This window comes from Esox lucius, chromosome 24, assembly GCF_011004845.1.
Source record: "Esox lucius isolate fEsoLuc1 chromosome 24, fEsoLuc1.pri, whole genome shotgun sequence".
NCBI classification, from domain to species: domain Eukaryota; kingdom Metazoa; phylum Chordata; class Actinopteri; order Esociformes; family Esocidae; genus Esox; species Esox lucius.
This window is the reverse complement of record NC_047592.1, coordinates 28602231-28625880: the sequence shown is the minus strand read 5'-3', so window position 1 is coordinate 28625880 and position 23650 is coordinate 28602231. Positions and strand designations below refer to the sequence as shown.

Sequence of the window (23650 nt, the reverse complement as noted above, 5' to 3'; positions counted from 1 at the left end):
AGGGGTGCTGGAAAGTGCTCCGACTGGGGACTCTATCGTTCTACTGGGGGACTTCAACGCCCACGTGGGCAACGACAGTGACACCTGGAGGGGTGTGATTGGGAGGAACGGCCCCCCTGATCTGAACCCGAGTGGTGTTCAGTTATTGGACTTCTGTGCTAGTCACAGTTTGTCCATAATGAACACCATGTTCATGCATAAGGGTGTCCAGTGCACGTGGCACCAGGACACCCTAGGCCGCAGGTCGATGATCGACTTTGTTGTCATCTCATCTGACCTGCGGCCGTATGTCATGGACACTCGGGTGAAGAGAGGGGCGGAGCTGTCAACTGATCACCACCTGGTGGTGAGTTGGATCCGATGGCGGGGGGGGAAGCTGGACAGACTCGGCAGGCCCAAGCGTACAATAAGGGTCTGCTGGGAACGTCTGGCCGAGGCTCCTGTCAGAGAGAACTTTAACTCCCACCTCCGGCAGAGCTTCGACTGGATCCCGAGGGAGGCTGGAGATATTGAGTCCGAGTGGACCATGTTCTCCACCGCCATTGTCGAAGCGGCCGCTCGGAGCTGTGGCCGTAAGGTCTCCGGTGCCTGTCGAGGCGGCAATCCCCGAACCCGGTGGTGGACACCGGAAGTAAGGGATGCCGTCAAGCTGAAGAAGGAGTCCTATCAGGCCTGGTTGGCTTGTGGGACTCCTGAGGCAGCTGACGGGTACAGGCAGGCCAAGCGGGCTGCAGCCCGGGTGGTTGTGGAGGCAAAAGCTCGGGCCTGGGAGGAGTTGGATGAGGCCATGGAGAAGGACTATCGGCTGCCCTCGAAGAGATTCTGGCGAACCATCCGGCGCCTCAGGAGAGGGAAACCGTGCCCCACCAACGCTGTTTACAGTAGAGGTGGGCAGCTGTTGACCTCAACTGAGGATGTCGTCGGGCGGTGGAAGGAGTACTTCGAGGATCTCCTCAATCCCGCTGTCACGTCTTCCATTGAGGAAGCAGAGGATGAGGGCTAAGAGGTGGACTCGTCCATCACCCGGGCTGAAGTCACAGAGGTGGTCAAGAAACTCCTCGGTGGCAAGGCACCGGGGATGGATGAGATCCGCCCTGAGTACCTCAAGTCTCTGGATGTTGTGGGGCTGTCTTGGTTGACACGCCTGTGCAACATCGCGTGGCGGTCGGGGACAGTGCCTCTGGGATGGCAGACCGGGGTGGTGGTCCCTCTTTTTAAGAAGGGGGACCGGAGGGTGTGTTCCAACTATAGGGGGATCACACTTCTCAGCCTCCCCGGGAAAGTCTATGCCAGGGTTCTGGAGAGGAGAATACGGCCGATAGTAGAACCTCGGATTCAGGTGGAACAGTGTGGTTTTCGTCCGGGCCGTGGAACACTGGACCAGCTCTATACCCTCTACGGGGTGTTGGAGGGTTCATGGGAGTTTGCCCAACCAATCCACATGTGTTTTGTGGATTTGGAGAAGGCATTCGACTGTGTCCCTCGCGGCATCTTGTGGAGGGTGCTTCGGGAATATGGGGTCCTGGGTCCTTTGCTAAGGGCTGTCAGGTCCCTGTACAACCGAAGCAGGAGCTTGGTCCGCATTGCCGGCAGTAACTCAGACTTGTTCCCAGTGCATGTTGGACTCCGGCAGGGCTGCCCTTTGTCACCGGTTCTGTTCGTAATTTTTATGGACCGAATTTCTAGGCGCAGCCAGGGGCCGGAGGGTGTCAGGTTTGGGGACCACACAATTTGGTCTCTGCTCTTTGCAGATGATGTTGTCATGTTGGCTCCTTCTAACCAGGACCTTCAGCATGCACTGGGACGGTTTGCAGCCGAGTGTGAAGCGGTGGGGATGAAAATCAGTACCTCCGAGGCCATGGTCCTCAGTCGGAAAAGGGTGGCTTGCCCACTTCAGGTTGGTGGAGAGTGCCTGCCTCAAGTGGAGGAGTTTAAGTATCTAGGGGTCTTGTTCACGAGTGAGGGAAGGATGGAACGGGAGATTGACAGACGGATCGGTGCAGCTTCTGCAGTAATGCAGTCGATGTATTGGTCTGTCGTGGTGAAGAAAGAGCTGAGCCGCAAGGCGAAGCTCTCGATTTACCAGTCAATCTACGTTCCTACTCTCACCTATGGTCATGAGCTTTGGGTCATGACCGAAAGGACAAGATCCCGGATACAGGCGGCCGAAATGAGCTTTCTCCGCAGGGTGGCTGGGCGATCCCTTAGAGATAGGGTGAGAAGCTCGGTCACCCGGGAGGAGCTCAGAGTAGAGCCGCTGCTCCTCCACATCGAGAGGGGTCAGCTGAGGTGGCTTGGGCATCTGTTTCGGATGCCTCCGGAACGCCTTCCTGGGAAGGTGTTCCGGTCCCATCCCACCGGGAGGAGACCCCGGGGAAGACCTAGGACACGCTGGAGGGACTATGTCTCCCGGCTGGCCTGGGAACGCCCCGGTGTCCCCCCGGAAGAGCTAGAGGAAGTGTCTGGGGAGAGGGAAGTCTGGGCATCTCTGCTTAGACTGCTGCCCCCGCGACCCGGCCACGGATAAGCGGAAGAAGATGGATGGATGGATCTCTTCATGTCTTCTTTAAACGTGTGGATTTAGTAATTTTTTGAGTAGTTGACTAATAACATGAGTTTAGTTGTGGGTTAAGCAAAATTAGTTCAAACTATACAAAAACTATACTATACTGAGGTCCAGGACGACCATGCTCTGTCCCTAACCATGGCTGACTTGAGTAGAGTTTTTAAGTGAACCCTCCGAAGTCACCAGGGCCGAATGTCATTCCAGTCCTCAGGGAGTACGCCGACCAGCTAGCGGAGGTTTTTACCTCCATATTCAACCTCTCTCTGTCTGCAGTCCCCCGTGCTTCAAACAAACCCCCATCGTCCCTGTACCACTGACGTCCACCATCATGAAGTGCTTCAAGCGGCTGGTCAGAACTCACATTTGCTCCACACTTCCTGACACCTTGGACCCCTTTCAATTTGCGTACCGCATGTCTGTAAATATTGTCACCAACTTCTACAGGTGCTCCATTGAGAGCATCTTGCTGTGGATCGCAAGTCCCTCCAGAGCATGTCATGTGATGCAATCTCCCCTCCGTGCAAGGCATCTGCCATACACTATGTCTTTGAAAAGCATGGAACATCATCAGTCACCCAGGCCATGGTCTGTTCACACTGCTGCCCTCTGGTAGATGCTACCGGGGCATCAGGGCACGCACTTACAGACTCACAAGCAGTTTTTTTCCTCAGGCCATAAGGCTCCTCAACCAGCAACACTGATCTGTGATCATACTGATCACACATGAACATTCCAAATGCTCTGATGTATTCCCATGTACGTTCGGTCTACATAGAATATTATTTTGTGTGTACAATTCCTAGACATATTACACACATATTGCACCTACAATATTCAATACTTCTACCTATTGAATATATATGTGGAATATATTCATCCTACTCTTATTTTATTTTTATTACTGCTAGTTTACATTATGTATATTATTGCTATACTTGCCATATCTATAATCAATAATTCTACCCATATTTTTCTAATTCCCATCCTACCCTTTTTGCTGCTAGTTTACATTGTATAGTATTGCTATGTTTTTGCTTTATGTATTTCTTAATTCTTACTACGTACATGTCGTGTGCCATGTCACAAGATTTTCATTGTGCAGGATAATGCTGTGTTATTCAGTGAATTTGATAAATAAAACTTTGAACTGAACTTTACATTATAAAATATTTCCATAAACATACTAATGCTTGGATTGCCATTTCTCCACAGATTTGATCCTCCATCAGTCAGTGCCATCAGAGTCCCTGTCCGTGGATACATTCTCTTATAAAAATGATGTCTATGTGGCCATTGCGGCACCCAACACAGAGAGTTGCATGGTTTTACAGTGGGACCACATTGAGATGAACTTCAGGACTTACGACAACATCACAGGTATTTGGTGGCATGATATCTTATGTCACTCAGGGTGATATTCTTTATTTGCAAACATACTGGTGGTAATAAAAAGCACAGCAACATGTCAAATATTACAGTTACTGAAACGATTAGTTAAATTGTAATACATATTGAATATCCATGATAATAACAAATAAGTTTCAACCATGTTTTGCAGCTATATAATGTTTCTGTACATTTACAGTTTACAAACATATTGCCCCTTTTACCCTGATGTTAGTATAAAGTATATGCAGAGTATTGATGATGATGCTATAGAAGCAATACAGTTCTGCTCTTGCTGAATCAAATCTCCTGTATATTTAAAACATTACAGTTGTTACTGATAATGTATGTTTTTGCTAGAATTTTTTTTTAAAGGTACCACATACAGTATCTCACAAAAGTGAGTACACCCCTCACATTTTTGTAAATATTTGATTATATCTTTTCATGTGACAACACTGAAGAAATGACACTTTGCTAAAATGTAAAGTAGTGAGTTTATAGTTTGTATAACAGTGTAAATTTGCTGTCCCCTCAAAATAAGACAATACACAGCCATTAATGTCTAAACCGCTGGCAACAAAAGTGAGCACACCCCTAAGTGAAATTGTCCAAATTGTCAATATTTGTGTCAATATTTTGTGTGGCCACCATCATTTTCCAGCACTGCCTTAACCCTCCTGGGCATGGAGTTCACCAGTGCTTCACAGGTTGCCACTGGAGTCCTCTTCCATTCCTCCATGATGACATCATGGAGCTGGTGGATGTTAGAGACCTTGCGCTCCTCCACCTTCCGTATGAGGATGCCCCACAGACACTCAATAGGGTTTAGGTCTGGAGACATGCTTGGCTAGTCCATCACCTTCTTAAGCTTCTTTTGCAAGGCAGTGGTCATCTTGGAGTTGTGTTTGGGGTCATTATCATGTTGGAATACTGCCCTGCGACCCAGTCTCCGAAGGGAGGGGATCATGCTCTGCTTCAGTATTTCACATTGGCATTCCTATTTCCCTCAATGTCATTGCCGGCAGCCCTCATGCAACCCCAGACCATGACACTCCCACCACCATGCGTTACTGTAGGCAAGACACACTTGTCTTTGTACTCCTCACCTGGTTGCTGCCACACACGTTTGACACCATCTGAACCAAATAAGTTTATCTTGGTCTCATAATCCATGTAATCCATGCCTTTAGTCTTCTTGTCTTCAGCAAACTGTTTACAGGCTTTCTTGTGCATCATCTTTAGAAGAGGCTTCCTTCTGGGGTGACAGCCATGCAGACCAATTTGATGCAGTGTGCGGCGTATGGTCTGAGCATTTACAGGCTGACCCCAGACCCCTTCAACCTCATATGTCTATTTCCCAAAGACAACCTCTGGATATGCCACTGAGCACGTGCACTCAACTTCTTTGGTCGACCACCTGTCCTGTTAAACCGCTGTATTGTCTTGGCCACCGTGCTGCAGCTCAGTTTCAGGGTCTTGGCAATCTTCTAATAGCCTAGGCCATCTTTATGTAGAGCAACAATTCATTTTTTCAGATCCTCAGAGAGTTCTTTGCCATGAGGTTCCATGTTGAACTTCCAGTGACCAGTATGAGGGAGTGTGAGAGCGATAACGCCAAATGTAACACACCTGCTCCCCATTCACACTTGAAACCTTGTAACACTAACGAGTCACATGACACCAGGGAGGGAAAATGGCTAATTGGGCCCAATTTGGACATTTTCATTTAGGGGTGTACTCACTTTTGTTGCCAGCGGTTTAGACATTAATGGCTTTGTGTTGAGTTATTTTGAGGAGACAGCAAATTTACACTGTTATACAAGCTACACTCACTACTTTACATTGTAGCAAAGTGTCATTGCTTCAGTATTGTTTGAGGGGTGTACTCACTTTTGTGAGATCCAGTAACTTACAGTGGATATAAAAAGTATACACACCCCTGATAAAATGCCAGGTTCTTGTGATGTAAAAGAATGAAACAAAGATAAATCATGTCAGAACTTTTTTCACCTATAATGTGAACTATAACGTGAACAATTCAATTGAAATCTTCGAGGGGGAAACATTTTATATTACAAACTCAATAACCTGGTTGCGTAAGTGTGCACGCCCTTAAACTAATACTTTGTTTAAGCACCTTTTGATTTTATTACAGTACTCAGTACTCCTACTTTTTGGGTAGGAGTCTATTAGCATGGCACATCTTGACGTCTTCTTTGCAAAAGCTCTCCAAATCTGATAGATAGCGAGGACATCTCCTGTGCACAGCCCTCTTCAGATCACCCCACAGATGTTCAATTGGATTCAGGTCTGGGCTCTGGCTGGGCCATTCCAAAACGTTAATCTTCTTCTGGTGAAGCTATGCTTTTGTGGATTTGGATGTGTGCTTTGGGGCGTTGTCTTGCTGAAAGGTGAACTCCCTCTTCATCTTCAGCTGTCTAATAGCCTGGTATTTGGAACTGTTCATAATTCCCTCCACCCTGACTAAGGCCTCGGTTCCAGCTGAAGAAAAACAGCCCCAAAGCATGATGCTGCCACCACCATGCTTCACTGTGGGTATGGTGTTCTTTCAGTGATGTGCAGTGTTGTTTTTGCGCCAAACATACTTTTTGGAATTATGGCCAAAATTTGAACCTTGGTTTGATTTTTTGTTTTGTTTTTGCAAACTTCTTAGTAAGAAAAGGCTTCCGTCTTGCCACCCTACCCCATAGCACATTCATATGAAAAATACGGGAGATTGTTGTCACATGTAGCACACAGACAGTACTTGCCAGAAGTTCCTTTAATGTTGCTGTAGGCCTCTTGGAAGCCTCCCTGACCAGTTTTCTTCTCGTCTCTTCATCAATTTTTGAGGGATGTCCAGTTCTTGGTAATGTCTCTGTTGTTCCATATTTTCTCCATTTGATGATTGCTGTCTTCACTGTGTTCCGTGGTATATTTAATCCTTTGGAAATTCTTTTGTAGCCTTCTCCTGACTGATATCTTTCAACAATGAGATCCCTCTGATGCTTTGGAAGCTCTCTGCGGACCATGGCTTTTGCTCTGCGATGCAACCAAGAAATTGTCAGGAAAATCCTACTAGAACAGCTGAACTTTAATCATAGTCACTTTAAATGATGGCACGTTTGTAATGACTTCTATTTAACATGAGTTTGAATGTGATTGGTTAATTCTGAACACAGCCACATCCTTAGTTATAAGAGGGTGTGCACATTTATGCAAGCAGAATATTGTAAGGTTTTTCATTTTCCATTTTCCCCCTAGAAGATTTCTGTTTGTTTTTCAATTGAATTGTTCACATTATAGGTCACATTAAAAGTGGGAAAAGTTCTGACATGATTTATCTTTGTCTCATTCTTTTACATCACAAAAACCCACCATTTTAATAGGGGTGTGTAGACTTTTTATATCCACTGTATACACAGTGGTGGGTATAATTAATAATTGGGTGGTCTAGAGATGTCCAGTTATGTCTTTAAAAGAGGCAACTGCCGGCAGTAACACCTTGTTTTTGAAAAAGGTATATTTTTCACCAGCAGCAAAGAAGATATTAGTGGGCGGTCTCTGAAACAACCAGGATTTTATGTCATCCAGGGCACAGTTCCACACTGTCATGATCTGTGATCAATGTTTGCTATAAACATAATTAAATACATAAGATATACACATAATCTAATGTACATGCAATACAAATATTTATATGTGTTATCATGTTAATTAAATTTTTATTGTACAGTATTTCTACCATTCATGTCAGTTTCTTCATTCAACTTCGGCCACTTAGGCCACTGCCGCTGCTACCGGGGTTGGGACAACTTCTGCCTCTTACCACTGGATGATGGCCAATAACAGACAGTGGGCAGTGTTCGTGCTGATTCACAGTGACAGATCAGCTATGGGTGTATTCTGGGTCCTGCCATTCATGTGGATGTTACTTTGACACATACCACCTACCTAAGCATTGTTGCAGACCATGTGCATCCTTTCATGACAACGGTATTCCCTGATTGCATTGGCGTCTTTCAGCAGGATTGTGCCTTGCCACAAAGCAACAATGGTTAAGGAATTGTTTGAGGAACACAACAACAAGTTGAAGGTGTTGACCTCCAAATTCCCAGAGCTCAATCCAATCGAGCATCTTTGGTATGTGCTGAACAAACAACTCCGATCCATGGAGGCCCCACCTCGCAATTTACAGGACTAAAAGGATCTGTTGCTAACATCTTGGTGCCAGATACCAAAGCACAACTTCAAAGGTCTAATGGAGTCCATGCTTCGACGGGTCAGGGCTGTTTTGGCGGCAAAAGGGGACCTACACATTATTAGGCAGGTGGTCATAATATTATGGCTGATCAGTGTATATAGCATTGAACAACAATTACAGATTATAACAGTTTTGAACTGTGTCCCAGACGATGCAAAATCCCAGCTGGTGTAGAGACTGCTGACTGCTGCTTTCACTTGCCATCGTGGTTCATGCTGCTCTGCCTGCCGTCAGAGTATAATATACCTTTCACAAAAACAAAGCGTTACTGCCAAAGGTTGCCTCTTTTGGTTTGAAAACCCAATAAAAGGTTTCAAAATATCATTGATATCACATCACTTCCAATATTGTAAAGCCAACATTTAAAAATGTGTCTTTTGTGTGTCTCAAATATCAGGCCAGTCGATTGTTGGATGCAAGTCAGTCGTCATCCAGAACCAGGTCTTTGTCATAGTGGCCCAACTCTTCGGTGGTTCACACATCTACAAGTTTGATGAGGACCAGAGCAGGTTTAGTAAGTTTCAGGATATTGAGGTATCCAAAATCTCCAAGCCCAATGATATTGAAGCCTTCCAAATTGCTGGTGAGTGGTTCTTTGTGATAGCAGACAGTTCAAAGGCAGGACTCTCCACACTCTACAAATGGAACAACAAGGGCTTCTACTCCTATCAGTCCCTGCATGAGTGGTTTCGAGACACTGATGCTGAGTTTGTAGATCTGGATGGCAAGTCCCATCTCATTCTGGCCAGCCGCTCCCAGGTGCCAGTAATCTACCAGTGGAGCAGGAATACCCAGAAGTTTGCTCTGCATGGCGAGATCCCCAACATGGAGGATGTGGTGGCCATCAAGGCTTTCCAGATCAACGAGGACCTCTACCTGGCAATGACCCGCTATATAGGTGACTCTAAGGTTGTCCGCTGGAGCACCAAACAGTTTATAGAGATTCAAGCACTGCCTTCACGAGGCTCCATGATTCTCCAGCCATTCTCCTTCAAAGAGCGTCATTATTTGGCCCTGGGCAGTGACTATACATTCTCACATATCTACCTATGGGATGCTAATAACAAACTCTTTGAGCGCTTCAAAGAGGTGTACATTATGGCTCCACGCTCCTTTACTGTGGTTTCAACTGACCGCCGGGACTTTATCTTTTCCTCCAGCTTTAAGGGCAGCACGCAGATATTTGAGCATATCATGATTGACTTAAGTGTATGAAATATCCAGGGCTTTTGCCCGTCAGGAACTCAAATGGCATTATCTAATATTTCTTCTCATCTGTTTCTTCCTAATAATCACCATGTTTGAATACCGTTTTTAATCAATTAAATGTGCCATAGTGCAGGTCTATTGACTTGTGTGCGTACACGCACATGTACTCTTGGTTAATCCAGAAAGAATATCTTGTTTAGATTAAGTTTGCAAAGTCTCCACCCTCTCAAATGGATATGCACAGTTTAAGTTCTGCCATTGCCCTATGCTGTAATGTCCAAATATCCCATCTAAATCCCGAACACCGGAACTACTGCTGCTTGTTATACCACACTCAATCAGTCCCCACAGTAACTATAATTTGGAGCAAATAGACATTTTTTCACAGTTGTTTTATCCAACTGAAGATATGTGTTTACAGGCTTTGGAGTTAGAAATTCATAGCTAATTCCCTGTAGTTTTGGACATTGCATTCATATTTTTTCTGTCCCACTCATGCTAATAGGAGATGCAGTTTTTCCTCCATAATGTACATTGCACGAATCACACAGGTGTTTTACTATTTTCTTGGTCCTGCTGCACCACCCTCTGGCTATGAATATTGATCAGTCCCTTTGCTTTGTAGATAGAGGGAAAGTTTGCATGAGCACAAACCTTTAACAACATTAGTGTGTAACCCAGGTACTGGTCCTTAAACAATCGTTAGCAGTATATATCCAAAATGACTAGCACTGTTGATAAAGATGAGTAAAAACGCTTCATAAAATATGCAAATATGCTTTATTAATTAATCTAGGGTACCGACACAAAAGACAAATGTCTCAAATTGTCAATCTATTTCCCAAAAATACATTTTTAATATTTTTGTTACACTCTCCCTTTGCAAAGAGTTTGACACAAAAATAAATTGGATGAGATCTTAGACCATTCCTTTATAAAGAAACTTTCCAGATAATTTGCACTGCGCTTATGGTGCTCTCTAATTTAAGCCACATGTTGTCAATGGGATTCAAGTCAGGACATTAATATGGTCAATCCGAATTTTGTTTTTGTAGTAAATTAACTATTTCTTAATTTTGTGCTTGGGGTCATTGATTTGCCTTAAGATCCACTTGCGGCGAAGTAAAGGCAACCAGGTTTTTGGCTAAATGTTCTTGTCATATGTAAAGTTTATGATGTCACTGACCTTAACAATGGGCACAGTGACTGCAAAATAGCCCCATGGCATGAAGGATCCACCGGCATATTTTAAAATAGGTAGGTGTTTCTATCAGCTCTTACATTCTAATTTGGATATCAAACTTACTAGTGGTGATGTATGGAGGAATGGTCCATGATCCCTTCTGATGTATTTGACAAAATCTCCTAAAAAATTACAGGAAAAGGCTAGGTGCTGTTCTTGCAAGGGGAGAGTTTTAAACAAGGGTGTCTATAATCACACCATTTTTGTGGAAGTACATTAATAATATGAAATGTGTAATTTTGGTTAATTTCCTTGAATCATTAACAAAATAAAATATGTATTCCACATACTATAGAATACTAAAATGAATCTCATCTATCTTTATCATGGGTGCCAATCCCTTTGGAGGTGACTGTGTATGTTTCCATTCATGTCTACATTGTCCGTATATGAAGTTATCTTTCAATTATTTGCTCAACATCTCACTGTTGAACTAGACCCTCTGAGGTACCAATGACATGCGTCTGTTGTAGACAGATAGGTCAAGTGTCTAATAAGTGAGATGCTCACTCTCCTTAAGAGGCACTTGCTCACCCTTTGTTCATTCTTGCATTTTTCCTCACAAAGAGAACTGCTCTCTTAAGCTCTTTTCAGCATGATTGGATCGCTGTTGTCCTGCTTAACTATTCCCGACAAATCACCAACAATATTCCTGACAAGATTTTAACAGGGGCAGTTCTAAGATTTCAGGACATTGATTTAAGGACATTGCCCCGTGCAAAAGGGGAACCCTAATCGGGGTTCCAGTGTTCTTTTAAAAACAAATGACATAATTGATAAATCATATCACAACCCACATACTGAACCTTCTTGCCTGATTTTTATGCTCCTCAATAAAACATACTTGAAATGTAAAAATCTATATGTATAAAAAATGTTTTATATGGGTGAACTATCACCTCCAAGTGTACAAGGTATGATAATTGTTATGCTATGGCAATTAATTAATCCAACCCTGGGTACCGTTCAAAAAAGGCCAAATGTTGTTGAGGCTGACTAAACTTAGTTCATAGGCAAGATATTTTGCATTATATGAGCTTATTGAAGTATGCTTATCATTTCTGACCAGCCACTTATTCACAAATACTAAAATGAAAAAATATTTGAGGAAAGAGGATATATACAATATATATCGTATTCACCTTTTTGTCTGTGACATAGCCTACCTACATCAATATGTACAAAAAGGCTTAGCATAGCCCTTTTTTTATTTTAGTGAAATACACAGCCAAATTGCAAAGAAATAGAATAAGAAATTATTGTTCTTGTTTACTTGAAGAGTATTTACTGTATTATGTAAGGAATATGAATAGTTCATTTCACTTAGCAAGTAAATTTAAGAAATAGGTCATCTTTTATATAATGAATACGACATGGGAAGGTTCAAGCGTAGGGGGCTCCAGATGTTTATTTATCCAAACACAGTAGGAGCAAGAGGTCTCGTGGTCTTTATACAGGCAAATGGGTCAGAAACAATGGTACAGGCAAGAAGTCCAAAGGGTTAGGCAATAGGTGTATTCCAAGAAAAAAGGCAGAGAGGTCAGATGGTCAGATAAACGGCTACAGTACAGAAGGGAATGTACAAGGAAATTGATTAACGAGTTAACACAAGCTAGAAAGATATGTACACAGTAGGCAGAAATTATAGATAGGCTTAGTAGAGTCGTAACACGAAACAATACCTCACAAAGAACTAACACAGAAAGCCTGAACAAAACACTGTGCTAATGAGAGCGGGTGCGAAAGAGCACAGGTGCAACCATTGAAACGTAGGGGACCCAGGGTGCAGACCTTGTTCAGGAACGACACTAAGAGAAGAAAATAAAGAACATGGTGAAAAAAACATACTGCAGACATTCAGACACAGAAATGGACTAGATGGGGAACAAGTAGGGAAAATGAGCCTTAAGCTTAAGGATAACATGCTGTTATCATGTGATAAGCTTTAATCTGCCAAGTGCTATCAACTGTACTTTATAAAACCCTATTCATGTACACTCACCTAAAGGATTATTAGGAACACCTGTTCAATTTCTCATTAATGCAATTATCTAATCAACCAATCACATGGCAGTTGCTTCAATGCATTTAGGGGTGTGGTCCTGGTCAAGACAATCTCCTGAACTCCAAACTGAATGTCAGAATGGGAAAGAAAGGTGATTTAAGCAATTTTGAGCGTGGCATGGTTGTTGGTGCCAGACGGGCCGGTCTGAGTATTTCACAATTTGCTCAGTTACTGGGATTTTCACGCACAACCATTTCTAGGGTTTACAAAGAATGGTGTGAAAAGGAAAAAACATCCAGTATGCGGCAGTCCTGTGGGCGAAAATGCCTTGTTGATGCTAGAGGTCAGAGGAGAATGGGCCGACTGATTCAAGTTGATAGAAGAGCAACTTTGACTGAAATAATCACTCGTTACAACCGAGGTATGCAGAAAAGCATTTTTGAAACCACAACACGCACAACCTTGAGGCGGATGGGCTACAACAGCAGAAGACCCCACCGGGTAACACTCATCTCCACTACAAATAGGAAAAATAGGCTACAATTTGCACGAGTTCACCAAAATTGGACAGTCGAAGACTGGAAGAATGTCGCCTGGTCTGATGAGTCTTGATTTCTGTTGAGACATTCAGATGGTAGAGTCAGAATTTGGCGTAAACAGAATGAGAACATGGATCCATCATGCCTTGGGATGTTTTCTTGGCACACTTTAGGTCCCTTAGTGCCAATTGGGCATAGTTTAAATGCCACGGCCTACCTGAGCATTGTTTCTGACCATGTCCATCCCTTTATGACCACCATGTACCCATCCTCTGATGGCTATTTCCAGCAGGATAATGCACCATGTCACAAAGCTCGAATCATTTCAAATTGGTTTCTATAACATGACAATGAGTTCTCTGTACTGAAATGGCCCCCACAATCACCAGATCTCAACCCAATAGAGCATCTTTGGGATGTGGTGGAACGGGAGCTTCGTGCCCTGGATGTGCATCCCACAAATCTCCATCAACTGCAAGATGCTATCCTATCAATATGGGCCAACATTTCTAAAGAATGCTTTCAGCACCGTTGAATCAATGCCACATAGAATTAAGGCAGTTCTGAAGGAGAAAGGGTGTCAAACAGTATTAGTATGGTGTTCCTAATAATCCTTTAGGTGAGTGTATATCAAAAATATATATACAATATACAGCTCTGGAAAAAATTAAGAGACCACTGATTCTCTGGTTTTACTATTCATATTCATTATTCATGTTTGAGTAAAATGTACAGTTTTGTTTTATTCTATCAACTACTGACAATTATTTTTTTTTTATAATTTACAGTATTTATTAGTAGAAAATAACAACTGGTCCAAATGACCAAAAAATATGCATTGTTTCAGACCTCAAATAATGCAAAGAACACAAATTCATATTCATTTTTCAACCACAAAATACTAATGTTTTAATATAGGAAAAGTTCAGAAATCAATATTTGGTGGAATAACCCTGATTTTTCATCACTGCTTTCATGTGTCTTGGCATGCTCTCCACCAGTCTGTCACATTGCTGTTGGGTGACTTTATGCCACTCCTAGCACAAAATTCAAGTAGCTCAGCTTTGTTTGATGGCTTGTGACCATCCATCCTCCTCTTGATCAAATTTCAGTCTCTAAAAAAACCATTAGTAACACACTACGGCGTCATGGATTAAAATCATGCAGTGCACGCAAGGTCCCCCTGCTCAAGCCAGCGCATGTCCAGGCCCGTCTGAAGTTTGCCAATGACCATCTGGATGATCCAGAGAAGGAATGGGAGAAGTTCATGTAGTCTGATGAGACAAAAATATAACTTTTTGGTCTAAAATGCACTCACCGTGTTTGGAGGAGGAAGAAGAAGGATGAGTACAACCCCATGAACACCATCCCAACCGTGAAGCATGGTGGTGGAAACATCATTCTTTGCGGATGCTTTTCTGCAAAGGGGACAGGAAGACTGCACCGTATTGAGGAGAGGATGGATGGGGCCATGTATCGCGAGGCCAAAAACCTCCTTCCCTCACTAAGAGCATTGAAGATGGGTCGTGGCTTGGTCTTCCAGCTTATCAACGACCCGAAACACACAGCCAGGGCAACTAAGGAGTGGCTCCGTAAGAAGCATCTGAAGGTCCTGGGGTGGCCTAGCCAGTCTCCAGACCTGAACCCAATAGAAAATCTTTGGAGGGAGCTGAAAGTCTGTATTGCCCAGCGACAGCCCCGAAACCTGAAGGATCTGGAGAAGTGCTTGAAATGCTTCTTAGGAAGCCACTCCTTCGTTGCCCGTGTGCGGTGTGTTTGGTATCATTTTCATGCTGAAAGACCCAGCCACGTTTCATCTTCAATGCCCTTGCTGATGGAAGGAGGTTTTCACTCAATATCTCACGATACATGGCCCCCATCAAAGAATGATGTTTCCGCCCCCATGCTTCACAGTAGGTATGGTGTTCTTTGGATGCAACTCAGCATTCTTTCTCCTCCAAACACAACAAGTTGAGTTTTTACCAAAAAGTTCTATTTTGTTTTAATCTGACCGTATGACATTCTCATCATCCTCTTCTGGACCATCGAAATGCTCTCTAGCAAACCTCAGACGGGCCTGGACATGTACTGGCTTAAGGAGGGGGACACGTCTGGCACTGCAGGATTTGAGTCCCTGGCGGTGTAGTGTGATTGTAGCCTTTGTTACTTTGGTCCCAGCTCTCTGCAGGACATTCACTAGGTCCCCTAGGTTCTGGGATTTTTGCTCACCGTTCTTGTGATCATTTTGACCCCATGGGGTGAGATCTTGTGTGGAGCCCCGGATCGAGGGAGATTATCAGTGGTCTTGTATGTCTTCCATTTTCTTATAATTGCTCCCACAGTTGATTTCTTCACACCAAGCTGCTTATCTATTGCAGATACTTATTTTACTGAGGAATTTACCAACAAATTCATTAAAAATCCTACAATGTGATTTCATGGTTTTTCTTTTCTAATTTTGTCTCTCATAGTTGAAATGTACCTATGATGAAAATTACAGGCCTCTCTCATCTTTTTAAGTGGGAGAACTTGCACAATTGGTGGCTGACTAAATACTTTTTTGCCCCACTGTATGAATCATTTAATAATAAAGACTTTACTGAGAGAGTGAGAGCGAAGAGAACACATACACAGCAGATTTCACCATATAAATCTTTTTATTAAAATTTCACCCCACTGTCAAATCTTGTCCCAAAATTAACACTGAAATTCAAACAAATAAAACATCTTAAGAGGAATACAATCTACACTGGCAAAATCAAACAAAGTAATTTGTTTTAAAAAACTATTATTATTAAATTTGTAAAACTATTAATGAACTTACTACAATATACTAATGATATCCACAAACAATGCCAGCAAAGACTCAAACCCCTTAATTGCTTCTCATATACTCTTGCACCTTTACAAAAGTACACTGAACAAAATTATAAACGCAAAACTTTGGTTTTTGCCCTTATTTATCATGAGCTGAACTCAAAGATCTAAGACTTTCTCTATGTACACAAAATCAATCAAATGTATTTATAAAGCCCTTTTTACAACAGCAGTTGTCACAAAGTGCTTTTACAGAGACACGCGGCCTTAAACCCCAAGGAGCAAACAACAGTAGTGTTGAATTTCAAAAGGCTTATTTCTCTCAAATAATGTTCACAAATCTGTCTAAATCTGTGTTAGGAGCACTTCTCCTTTGCTGAGAGAATCCTTCCACCTCACAGGTGTGGCATATCAAGATGCCGATTAGACAGTATGATTATTGCACAAGTGTGCCTTAGGCTGGCCACAATAAAAGGCCACTCTAAAATGTTCAGCTTATGATAAACAAAAGTGTTGCGTTTATAATTTTGTTCAGTGTATAATTTAAACCATATTATTGCCGGTGGGTGGGAGAATCAAAGTGTATCATCTATTTTTAAAGGTGACAAATTGTTCAATGACCCTATTGTGGCTTAGAAGCCCAAATATTTAATTCTCAATGGACATGGCTACAAAACTTTCAAGCCTTTACTGCCCCACTGTCTTTTTCATAACCCTTCAAGATAAGTACAAACATTTGATAAAATAAACATTATATGATTGAAACCCTAAAGCCTATTTCAGTCTTGCTAAATCACTCATTTAGTTGATTTCTATGGTCGGAAGAATAATGATGAGAAAACTGATGTTTGATCTGTAAACCTCTTAAACTGCAAATCTCATGAAAATAATTTAGTATATGCAAGAGCATGATAGGCCTGTCATCAGAAACAGATACATTTTAACTAAAACCTTAAACAACTTCCAGTTGCTTTCTTGTTGATCACTAACCTCCGTCAGACCAGTTGTCTTAGCCCTGTCAACCTGCAGCTTCTTTCTCTCATTCCTGCCTGTTATTGTTATTAAAATCACATTTATAATAACTCAGGGCTTACATTAACAAGTGATCAATCCATAAAAATTCTGTTTCTGTCTGTTTGAACTGGTAAAATCTTTGTTTCTCACCTGATCAACCTTCGGCAGAGCTGCCAGCACCGCCTCTCTTGAATAACTTTCTCATATCCATACAGTAGCATGGCTACAATAGCTACAGGCAGAGGAATTCAGGGATATACAATTGAATTATCATCAGTAATGTTATGGTTTCACAGAGATGAACTGTTTGGAAAAAATTATCTATGACTCCTATGATACTAATGTTTTGTTTGAGATATGTAATTTCTGTCTCAAGTAGCCTACACTCACTGCCAGTGGAGATACTTTACCTCTTGTAGGTTAGACCTAAAGTTATCTATAATAATTATTGTAAAATTACTTTTTAATATGGAAATAAGTCTAAATTAAAGCCCCCCCAAAACAGGTCTTGCATTTCATTAGCTAGTACAGTGGCTCCCAACCTTTTTCAGTTACTGTACCCCCAAAAATAATTTTCACTGCTTGGAGTACCCCTGAAGTACCCCCTCATGTTCATTTCACTAGTAAGTCTATGGTGTCATGAGTGTTTTCAAGTACCCCCTGTGGAAAGGCCAAGTACCCCCAGGGGTCCTAGTACCCCTGGTTGGGAACCACTGAGCTAGTAGACGATATCAGACATATCTTAATTATAATGAATGGCTGCTGCTGATGCAAGATTATATCATTTTGTATCATATATTTAGTAAACATGTGCAGCAGTACCTTCTTTCATTACTGCTAGGCTAGTCTAGTGCCATCCTGACTGCTCCGTTGCTTAGAGTAACTCCGTTGCTCTAAGTAACTCCGTTGCTTAGAGTAATGGACCAAGTAACTTCATATGTTCACGATAAATTTTCACTGAAGCAGCAACCACAGCCTCCCATGCTATTCAAAGAGGTGTATTGTACTGACTGTAAATCTCACGTTTGAAAAGGGCCCACAAATTCTCAATAGGATTTAAGTCAGGTGAGGAATGGGGCAAGGTCTTTATTCAGGCATCTTTGAGGCCCTTACGGTACAGGACATCTTCCTGTACCGCTGCTTGAAGGTAATATCTTCCAGAAACTGCCAGTAGGTTTGGGAGTTGAGTTTCAGTCCATCTTCAACACAAAAAGGTCAAACGACCTCATCCTTAATGATAGCAGCCCATACCAGTATCCCTCCTTCACCTTGCTGGCGCCTGACTCAAAGTGGTGCCGTGTCCATTAATGATCCAGTCACAGGCCCATCCATCTGGTCCTTCAAGAGTCAGTGTCATTTCATCTGTCCATAAAACATTTGAAAAATCTGTATTCAGGTATTTCTTTGCCCAGTCTACAGTATATGCTTCAACTTGTGAATTTTATTCAGTGGTGGTCTTCAGCCTAATTGACCATGGCCATGTCTCTGAGCACTTGACACCTTGTACTTCTGGACACTCCAGGTAGGTTGCAGTCCTGGAATATGGTGGTGCTGGAGGATAATGGGTTCCTAGTAGCTTCACGTTTGACTATTTGCAACAAAACATTTAATTGTCTGGTGGGCACGCATCAATCGTTTAGCTATTTCAAGAGTGTTGCATCGGTCTGAGGCATTTAAAAAAAAAAATCTGTGACAGTTAAATCTTTTTTTGGCATATTTTACCTGAGATCATGAAGCTGCCTAATAATTATGCACACCTTGATATGGTGTACTTCACTTTCACCACACCCTCCCTCATTACCCAAATAAATATCACCTGAAAATGACTGCTTCAATCCAATGAGCATTGAAGTTTATATGGTTTGGAGTTGGAAAATGTGCATAGAAATAATGATACGATCAGAATACCCACTTGCATAATAATTGTACAGGCAGTGTATTTATTTACATTTATGGCAGTTTTGGTCCTCCATAGGGGTGCACCTTTCAATTCAATGGCATGCCATGACATGACAGCCCTATCAACAAGCACAGAAGTCTCAAATTTCAACTCCAGTACAAACAATTTTTTCTTCTTGAAGTTATGAGGATGTCACATGCATCCTCGTTAGGACTGGGTCCCGTTTGTTTGACCCAGTCCTATGGAGATAGAATTTGCTTCTAAATTATTGCAAATGTGCAAATCACTATTTACAAATGTAGATTACAATGAGTAAACAGAAAATACAATTTACAAATTAATGCAACATTCACAAACAAATGTCTCATGATCTGCAAATACAAAACACAATCCACAAATATATTTCACTACCCATCAATAAACTCCTTTCTACTTGTATCTCAAAGCAAGGATTTGAATATATGAAAAATGATTTGTGATTATCCCTCAAACCTTTGAACAATAAATTCACAATTTGCAGATCACATTATATTTGTGGATTGGTTTCTATTTGTTTGTAACATTTTGACTCAGGTTTTACGATGTTTTATACTACATAAAAATCTACAAATTGCACAAATTCTACTGGTCATATAATCAGAATATCATCAAAAGGTTGATTCTTGTCAGTAATTCCATTCAAAAAGTGAAACTTGTATATTATATTCATTCATTACACACAGACTGATATATTTCAAATGTTTATTTCTTTTAATTGTGATGATTATAACTGACAACTAATGAAAATCCTAAATTCAGTATCTCCGAAAATTTTAATATTACTTAAGACCAATACAAAAAAAGATTTTTTGAAATGTTGGCCAACTGAAAAGTATGAACATGAAAAGCATGAGCATGTACAGCATTCAATACTTAGTAGGGGCTCCTTTTGCCTGAATTACTGCAGCAATGCGGCGTGGCATGGAGTCGATCATTCCGTGGCACTGCTTAGGTGTTATGAGAGCCCAGGTTGCTCTGATAGTGGCCTTCAGCTCTTCTGCATTGTTGGGTCTGGCGTATCGCATCTTCCTCTTCACAATACCCCATAGATTTTCTAAAGGGTTAAGGTCAGGTGAGTTTGCTGGCCAATTAAGAACAAGGGGTACCATGATCCTTAAACCAGGTACTGGTAGCTATGGCACTGTGTTCAGGTGCCAAGTCCTGTTAATGAAATCTGCATCTCCATAAAATAGGTCAGCAGCAGGAAGCATGAAGTACACTAAAACTTCCTGGTAGACAGCTGCGTTGACCTTGGACCTCAGAAAACACAGTGGACCAACACCAGCAGATGCCATGGCACCCCAAACCATCACTGACTTTGGAAAATTTACACTGGACTTCAAGCAATGTGGATTCTGTGCCTCTCCTCTCTTCCTCCAGACTCTGGGACCTCGATTTCCAAAGGAAATGCAAAATTTACTTTCATCAGAGAACATAACTTTGGACCACTCAGCAGCAGTCCAGTCCTTTTTGTCTTTAGCCCAAGCGAGACGCTTCTGACACTGTCTTAAGGAGTGGCTTGACACACGGAAGCTGAAACCCATGTCTTGCATACGTCTGTGCGTGGTGGTTCTTGAAGCAGACCCCAGCTGCAGTCCACTCTTTGTGAATCTTCCACACGTTTTTTGAATGGGTTTTGTTTCACAGTCCTCTCCAGGGTGTGGTTATCCCTATTGCTTGTACACTTTTTTCCTTCCCTTCGCCTCTCTATTAATGTGCTTGGAAACAGAGCTCTGTGAACAGCCAGCCTCTTTAGCTATGACCTTTTGTGTCTTGCCCTCCTTGTGCAAAGTGTCAGTGGTCGTCTTTTGGACAGCTGTCAAGTCAGCAGTCTTCCCCATGATTGTGTAGCCTACAGAACTAGACTGAGAGACCATTTAAAGGCCTTTGCAGGTGTTTTGAGTTAATTAGCTGATTAGAGTGTGGCACCAGGTGTCTTCAATATTGAACCCTTTCACAATATTCAAATTTTCTGAGATACTGAATTTGGGATTTTGTAACGATGTATGATGTAGTGTTGCAAGAGCAAGGAACCAGGTGCAGGCAGGAGTAGTCGGTGTGGTTTCTTTTAATAAACAAAAGTAACACTGAGCACAAAAAACACAATGAAAGAAAAGGGCTGACTAACGCAGCAAAACGAAAGCAGGCAACGGGTATAAAGTACTTACATATAACAGCAACACACAAGACATCCAAACACAACAATAACAATGATCCACACTGTGGGGAGCAGAGGGGAAACATTTAAACACTTACAAACGATATGAATTGGGACCTGGTGTGAATGATTGAAGACGTGACAAAACAAGTCCGGGATGTGTTCGTAAGATATGGTAAACTGAAGATGCACGGAACGGTGGCGCTGATGCTCACTGTACCATGACAGGTTTTCATTAGTTGTCAGTTATAATCATCACAATTAAAAGAAATAAACACTTGAAATATATCAGTCTGTGTGGAATGAATGTATACATTATGCAAGTTTCTCTTTTTGAATGGAATTACTGAAATATATAAACTTTTTGATGATATTCTAATTATATGACCAGCACCTGTACAAACACATCATGATCTGTAAATAAGAAATGCGGTCGACAAATGTAATTCAGAATCTTCAAACAGACACATTTAAAATTCACAAACAAATAATTTACGATCTGTAAATAGGAAACAAAATCTGCAATTGGAATTCACAATATGCAAACTATTTTCATCAGGTGAAGAGGTATTTGTGAGTGACATTTGAGTTTGTGGAACGTATCGTATTTGTGGATAGCAAACTGTGTTTGTGGATTGGTTCCTGTTTGTTTGCAGAATGTTCATGAAAAAAAATAACAAAAACGATTTGTAATTGCAATCCAATGAGGCTAAAAAGGTTCTCTCTTCGCTAGCTTTCTTTACACTATCTTGGCCTGTACTTAGCCAATGAGGCACTAGACTTTAGTCTTATGTCAGGTCTTGGTTGGAGAGCTACGAAGTGTGATATTTTTCTGAAGTCCTGGTGAAAACAGCAACTATGCAGAAAACTGATAAGCTGTTTATAAAAACGTTATTGGAAGAAATGGCTTGATATCTACAATAACCAACTAATTATTTGTACGTGTGACTTAGATAATTGTTAGTTTTGTGTCTGACTAAAATCTAGCGTTGTATCGCTATGTTACTAGCTAGTTAATCCTAAGCGGGTATGCTTCATCACTAGATATAGTAGCTACACTGTAGTGACTCTCATGTCACTCTCTCCAGCCAAATTTATTTATCCTTGTCAAAGTAGCTCTAAGTTGCACAACTATTTCAACTGAAGTTCAGACAACATGGAAAGATGTCCTGACGCCTCAGCATTCTTGTTGACAAGCATCTACAGTGTGTTTAGTTTTCAAGCAAATACATCTAAATGCAGGCATATGCAATGTGCTTGTATCTGTCTTAAATAAACGTGCCAGCTTCATTTGGACCATCACATGACCTAGCTGATTTAGATTTATTTATATACTATTCTGACTGTAGAGTAGCCATGTGGTTACGTTGTTTAAAATACAACCAAATGACATTTACAGTATGCAGGGTTTACAGTATAGTAGGCTATATACAATATATACCAGAGTTAGGGGGCTGTTGTTAGGCATTCTGCAAAATATACAGTGGGGAGAAGTATTTGATACACTGCCGATTTTGCAGGTTTTCCTACTTACAAAGCATGTAGAGGTCTGTAATTTTTATCATAGGTACAATTCAACTGTGAGAGACGGAATCTAAAACAAAATCCAGAAAATCACATTGCATGATTTTTTAATTATTAATTTGCATTTTATTGCATGACATAAGTATTTGATCACCTACCAACCAGTAAGAATTCTGGCTTTCACAGACCTGTTAGTTTTTTTTAAGAAACCCTCCTGTTCTCCACTCATTACCTGTATTAACTGCACCTTTTTGAACTTGTTACCTGTATAAAAGACACCTGTCCACACATTCAATCAAACAGACTCCAACCTCTTCACAATGGCCAAGACCAGAGAGTGAGAAAGCAACAACTGTTGGTGCAATTAGTAGAAAATGGAAGAAGTTCAAGATGACGGTCAATCTCCCTCGGTCTGGGGCTCCATGCAAGATCTCACCTCATGGGGCATCAATGATCATGAGGAAGGTGAGCGATCAGCCCAGAACTACATGGCAGGACCTGGTCAATGACCTGAAGAGAACTGGGACCACAGTCTCAAAGAAAACCATTAGTAACACACTACGCCGTTATGGTTTAAAATAATGCAGTGCACGCAAGGTCCCCCTGCTCAAGCCAGCGAATGTCCAGGCCCATCTGAAATTTGCCAATGACAATCTAGAGGATCCAGAGGAGGAATGGGAGAAGGTCATGTGGTCTGATGCTTTTCGGTCTAAACTCCAATCGCCGTGTTTGAGAAGGATGAGTAGAATCCCAAGAACACCATCCCAACCTTGAAGCATGGAGGTGGAAACATCATTCTTTGGGGATGCTTTTCTGCAAAGGCGACAGGACGACTGCACCGTATTGAGGGGAGGATGGATGGGGCCATGTATCGTGAGATCTTGGCCAACAACCTCCTTCCCTCAGTAAGAGCATTGAAGATGGGTCGTGGCTGGGTCTTCCAGCATGACAACGACCCGAAACACACAGCCAGGGCAAACTAA

At 41.9% G+C, this 23650-nt stretch overlaps 1 protein-coding gene across 2 annotated transcripts in view; it reads left to right on the top strand.

The window, feature by feature from the left end:
- Positions 1-12727, top strand: part of LOC105009332 (leucine-rich repeat LGI family member 2) — a 73729-nt gene extending 61002 nt beyond the window's left edge. For both annotated transcript variants that reach the window (XM_013132653.4, XM_013132654.4), the window contains 2 exons: positions 3779-3943; positions 8617-12727. In XM_013132653.4, coding sequence (XP_012988107.2) covers positions 3779-3943; positions 8617-9434 — 983 coding nt within the window. In that variant the 3' untranslated portion in view covers positions 9435-12727. The remainder of the gene's footprint in view (positions 1-3778; positions 3944-8616) is intronic.
- Positions 12728-23650: the final 10923 nt, after the last annotated feature.